Below are 5262 nucleotides of genomic sequence, written 5' to 3' on the forward strand. Positions count from 1 at the left end.
GTTATAGGTCGAGACAGAGAAGACAACGTGGCGTGTAATCGGTGGCCTGTAGCAGAACATGTCGCGCTGTCCGACAAGAATCGGATTTTGCCGCCACTGTTGCGGTACTTATGCGTGAAAGAAGTTAATGTAGATTTCCATTCATCCAGTTCATGGTGATTATTGACGGTGGCGAAGTGGTTAGCGCTGTTGCCTCTCTCCGGTTTCCACCAAAAACGTGCACGTTAGGTGAATTGCATGGTTAAACTAAATTGTCCACATAGGTGTGTGTGTGTGTGTGTGTGTGTGTGTGTGAATGATTATCTGTCTGTGTGTGGCCCTGCGATGGACTGGCGGCTTGTCCGGGGTGTCGGCTCCATACGACCGGCAACCGTCAAAGCGGTTTAGAAGATGAATGAATGAATGAATGAATGAATCCAAAGCAGCTACATCTTTGTGTAGTTTGAAGACGTTTCAACCCTCGACGAAGACTCAACATATCGAATTGATCAGATAGCAATTTAAAATAATTAATAAATATAAGACATAATTCTTAGCATAATATTTTGTGTTGTTTTTTTCTCTATCATTCGAATAAATTTCAAGAATAAATTTAATTCCTGACACCAAATTCACTCATTCAGAAATACACAATATAGAAAAAAAAAGAATAGATAGATCATCAAATGTTGTAAAGATTTGCAATGAACACACGGCGTTCTTTATTTCACACATCTTTATTAAGAAAATAAAGCCAATAGTAATACTTAGTGGAAATGACAGTGCAATTATGCAGCAGTTCAGTCGAGCTATAACTGCAGGATCAGTTCTACCAAGGCCGCCACACATCGCGTGGAGTGTTTGCTTCAGACCGAAGCTTCTTGTGACTGTAACTTTCTTCGTCGCTGTTTGTTGTCGGGAAAGCAGAGAAAACGGCCTGTTTGTTTCCAGGGGGCTGCCACGCGTCTCCTCTCGGTAAACACGTGTTCGCGCTGCTGGGTTCGGGATCTGTCGATCTGGACCTCTCGTTCTCCTCGGGGCTGCAGCTTCCCGCAGGCTCCAGCGCCCCAGTCCGTGTGTTCGCTTCGCCCCGGCTGCTGTCCATGGTGCTGAAGACGCGCTCCCGTCCCCGGGAGAGGCCGAGCTTGGGCGGGAGCTGCGACAGCACGCAGCGCACCTCGCTTCCATTTAAGTTCTCTGCCATCAGCAAATATTGGTTGACGTTTGCCAGGCAGCGACGGAAGCCGCTGTGGTAGTCGGAGAACTCCGAGGCAGCCGCAGGACCTGGAAGAAATGTAGATTTAAGATGAAAAGAAACGACATGTGCGTTAAGGTTTTCATCCAAGACACCATAAAATGATTTTAATGAACGGTAAAGGTCATCGGTTGACTCTTAACTCACAGCTGTGGAGCTTTTGGAGGCTCCTGAGGTGGTTCACGGTGAGTTCTAAGATATCGGCCTTTTCCAGTTTGCGCTTTCGGATCTGAATGAATAAAAGAGACTCTTTCTTCAAACTTTTCAAGCAGGATTATTTTCAAACATCAATTGCAACGAGGCAGAAACCCCGTAATTATATTCTGAAGTTGCAGCATCCGCTGTAAACTTACACTCGTGCTGTAGTAGCTCTCCAAAAGAGATTTTAGCTGGTCCAGACATTTGTTAATGCGAGCTCTTCGTTTCTTTTCCATCAGTGGTTTGGACACCTGTGAATATAACATTTACTATGCAATCAATATGCTTAATAAAAAACAGTTCGTGTACAATACACACCTTATTTCCAGTGCTTGGCTTGGACTTTTCTGAGTTGTCTACCTTTGCCACCATTGTGTGGGTTTTATTTTCTTCTTCTTCAGTTCCCTTGAAGTTAATCTCTTTCCCTCCCCAGGCGCACGAACGAAGGAGTTGACTCTAATCGTATTTATAGAGCCATGGAGACACCTACTTAACATCTCAATGCAAACTGTCCCGCCTGTCTGTTGCGCTCAAATGAGCAACGCTGGCGTCACACGACAACCGAAACTATAAATAAATGTTTAGAAAAATCACAAATGATGAAATTAGTAAACCCCTCTTCTCATTCAACTTGTCTTTCTTTTTTGAAGGTATTACAATAAAGCCTCATATAGAAATTATCGAATGGATGGTCGGCTTTGACAGTCCTATAATTGTGCAGAACGGCTGTTTGAATTTCTCCGTGAGATCAATCAAATATTCTGCGTAATTATATTTCAGATTGAAATAACGGAAACAAGTTTATCTTCTGCGTGTCTCGATATTTTTCAAATATCACGAAACAACGTGTGGGGGCAAAAGCAGCGTCAAACACACAAACATAATGGTTAATCATTGTGCTTCTACTCATGCCGTGAACACGGTGCGGCCACGATTGACTCCTGCATTGAATCTTTTATAAGTTCGTTTCACGCCAGCAGGTCGAAGGCAGCACCGTGGTAATTCCCTGCGTGTCTCCGCAGTATTTTGATTATCTGGTCGCCGGCAGTGAAAGCGTTAAACCTCCGAACTGTCAAACCACCAGTGGGTTCACGCCACGGTTCGGTTATATTCGTGTTACCCACGGAAGACAACAAAAATGTAATGCACTAAAAGTAAATAGATTTTTAACTGGCCTACGTTTCGGGATTCTTTCCCTATATAGTGTGCGTCCTTTTTGTCTTTACACCAGGCCTGGTGGGAGACCGGAGAGAATCGCGGGCCGCCCCCTTGTCCTCGGTCCCTCGCCTCCCGATTTTCCACACTTGCTTCCTGAAAGGGGAGAAAGCTTGGGAAAGTCATGCCAGCTGAAACAATACAATGACGGGCTTCACCGCAGCACTGCGCATCTCACACTCAGACCAGATACGATGAGCTTAATTATAGCAAAACCAACTTATAGAATCCCACAAGGCCCAGTAATATAGAGGCGTTCTCTATTTTAAGTTATAACCATTACTGATGGACAATCTGTACACTGATGTGTTTTTTTTCCAATGGCACGCGACACGCTGAGAAAACGTATCTTAAACTGTCAAAGTTTCTTTCTTTCCCGATTCACCAAAACAATGCGCCTGTTGAAATGCCCGAGGGCGTGAGGAAAGGGTTTGTATTCAGTTTGGGGAACGCGCGCATGAAAGGAAGCCATGCAGCGTCCATTGATCTCTTCGTCAGCTTCAGACATGTGTGGGCATCAAAAGATCCTCCCAAAGAAATAGCTCGAACTGCTCCGCACTTCATCCCGCCCTATATAGTCTTTGTTTTTGTTTTTCTATCAAGCTTTAAATTGGGAAAAGTCTGATTTCCTAGATACGAACGACGCGCTTTTTAAAAATAATTGAGTTGCATCATGATGTAACTCAATTTGAAATGCCTGCTTAATGAATTACCGGTAAATTAATAATCTGAGCCCTACTAAAATAATATGCTAAATAGATTTACGTAATATAAGAAAGTCACAATTATACGTCGTTGCGTTAATTCTAACAAACTTCAATTGAAATATGTCAGACGCTAATTGCGTAAAATCTCGTTCCACCGAAAACGATTTGATGACTTTGCTGCGCTGTTGAAGCATTTAATTGGTATGAAATGTGCTCGAGTTCTTCCAGTGTAAATGACTTTGAATCTTTTGTCCTGCAGTGTGAACGCCGCATTATCTGGCGCTTTTACGCTTGTTGGAACACAAGACCGTGGCGCGCTGATTTCAGCATGGAGTCGTGGCATCACGACAGATGGCTTGTCTTGTTACTCTCCGCTACAGAGTACAGATTTCACCGCTGATTATTCGGTATAATTTCAATTAGTGCCCTCTGAAATGAAAAGGAGGGCCGGTGCTTTGGTTTTGTTCACGGAGAGGAAAATATGTTGGGCTCTAAAACTGTTTCCCTTCAACGCCTCCTCAACTCAGACAAACGTCGTTGTGTGTGTGTCATCACCTATCCATGAGAATGGCGCGACGAGAAGCTTGTGTGTGTCGAGTGGACGTAATAATACAAGTGTACCATTAAATGACAAGTTAAGTGTATTTCTCTAAAAGGGATGGGGGGGTCTGCGTCACTTTGACTTTTCAGCCTCAGGTCATTCATTAACCCTGCCGGACCTTTGTCATGGATGATGCTGACAATGCTGCTGTAATAATCGGACTGTTGGGGGGACTTGTTAACAACAATTAGCGACGCAATTATGCAATTACTGCAATAAACTATGTTCTCCTCGACCTAGAGAGAAACTGCAAGCTAATGATTTACAAACGGTAGGGTAGGAGACTTACTTTGGCGGAAAGCAGGATAATATAACATAAGCTATACTCCTGAATGACGATGCGTAATGAAACTGATTGAACAGCATGCATAGCAGAGCATGCTGCACATCTATGGGCCGTATGCTGTAATTGTTGGCTCCTTTATATAACAGCAAACGTAATTTATATGATGTTTTATTATGCGTAAACACGAATTATGTTCAAACATAGTGCGTATATTGTGAATGCCGTGGCACTAGTAGGCTGTGCCATGCCTGATAAGTAAAAGCTGTTAAAATATGCGAACTCATGTGGCTCACCGTGAGCGGAGCAAATCGATGAACCGCCTTCCATTCAGATGAGCCCGAGGCCGCGCTGGTGGGACCAAAACGTTGAATGTGAGCAGAGCAAGGTGCAACAGAAAGGAGAGCAGGTATATACATGCGGGCGGGTGCGCGCGCACTTGGAAGAAATATCAGAAATGTCCACCAAGTATTTTATGAAAAGCCACGCGACAGACCTGATGACGAAGCTCTGAGCAAACATCAAAAAGAAATCGCGTCATGAATTTCTATAGACTGGCCATCGGGTATATTTAAAGACTTTTTTACTTTGGTCCGAGGACACAATGGACGCTGTTCTCCTGTGTGCGCCGGGGTTACCGCATGAAAGGACCAGAGGTGCGCATTAACATCGCTTAAGGTTTTCCTCAAGGGCCGAAATGAACTGGCTGGAAAGTAACTTTATAACTCGCTGGAGGATAAAGCCTTTGTCAAGCTCTGAAGCGAAAGACACAAGCGCCTGACAAAAGGAGGGCGCCATTGTTAAGCACTAAAGCGCATGCATGGGTATTGATGCGCCTTGAATTGCAAAACATCTGCCATTTACTCTGAAGCACTTGAGTAAGATTTGAATGAGAATAACCAATCAGCCCTTAGTGCACTGCTTTTAACCGTAAAACAACAGCGAGCAGACATATGACCAACGTGGAAATTAGTCCTTTGAATTTAAATGAAAAGAATCCAATCCCGCCTCGATATTATCTCTA

The 5262-nt window shown here is 43.9% G+C and overlaps 1 protein-coding gene across 1 annotated transcript; it reads right to left on the bottom strand.

The window, feature by feature from the left end:
• Window positions 1–808: 808 nt before the first annotated feature.
• On the bottom strand, window positions 809–1804 carry her3 (hairy-related 3). The gene is made up of 4 exons (XM_068751637.1): window positions 1751–1804; window positions 1588–1683; window positions 1382–1463; window positions 809–1263 (listed from the first exon to the last, which is right to left on the bottom strand). Exons 1-4 carry the CDS (start codon window positions 1802–1804, stop codon window positions 809–811), a joined length of 687 nt encoding a protein of 228 aa, XP_068607738.1.
• Between the last annotated feature and the right edge of the window lie 3458 nt (window positions 1805–5262).

Source organism: Brachionichthys hirsutus, chromosome 2 (genome assembly GCF_040956055.1).
Source record: "Brachionichthys hirsutus isolate HB-005 chromosome 2, CSIRO-AGI_Bhir_v1, whole genome shotgun sequence".
NCBI lineage: Eukaryota > Metazoa > Chordata > Actinopteri > Lophiiformes > Brachionichthyidae > Brachionichthys > Brachionichthys hirsutus.

Coding starts and splice junctions, on each gene's coding strand:
- her3 (XM_068751637.1), bottom strand. CDS start 1,804: ATGGTGGCAAAGGTAGACAACTCAGAAAAGTCCAAGCCAAGCACTGGA. Junction 1,684..1,750: donor AGCCAAGCACTGGAAATAAG/GTGTGTATTGTA, acceptor TTATATTCACAG/GTGTCCAAACCACTGATGGA. Junction 1,464..1,587: donor AGAGCTACTACAGCACGAGT/GTAAGTTTACAG, acceptor TTATTCATTCAG/ATCCGAAAGCGCAAACTGGA.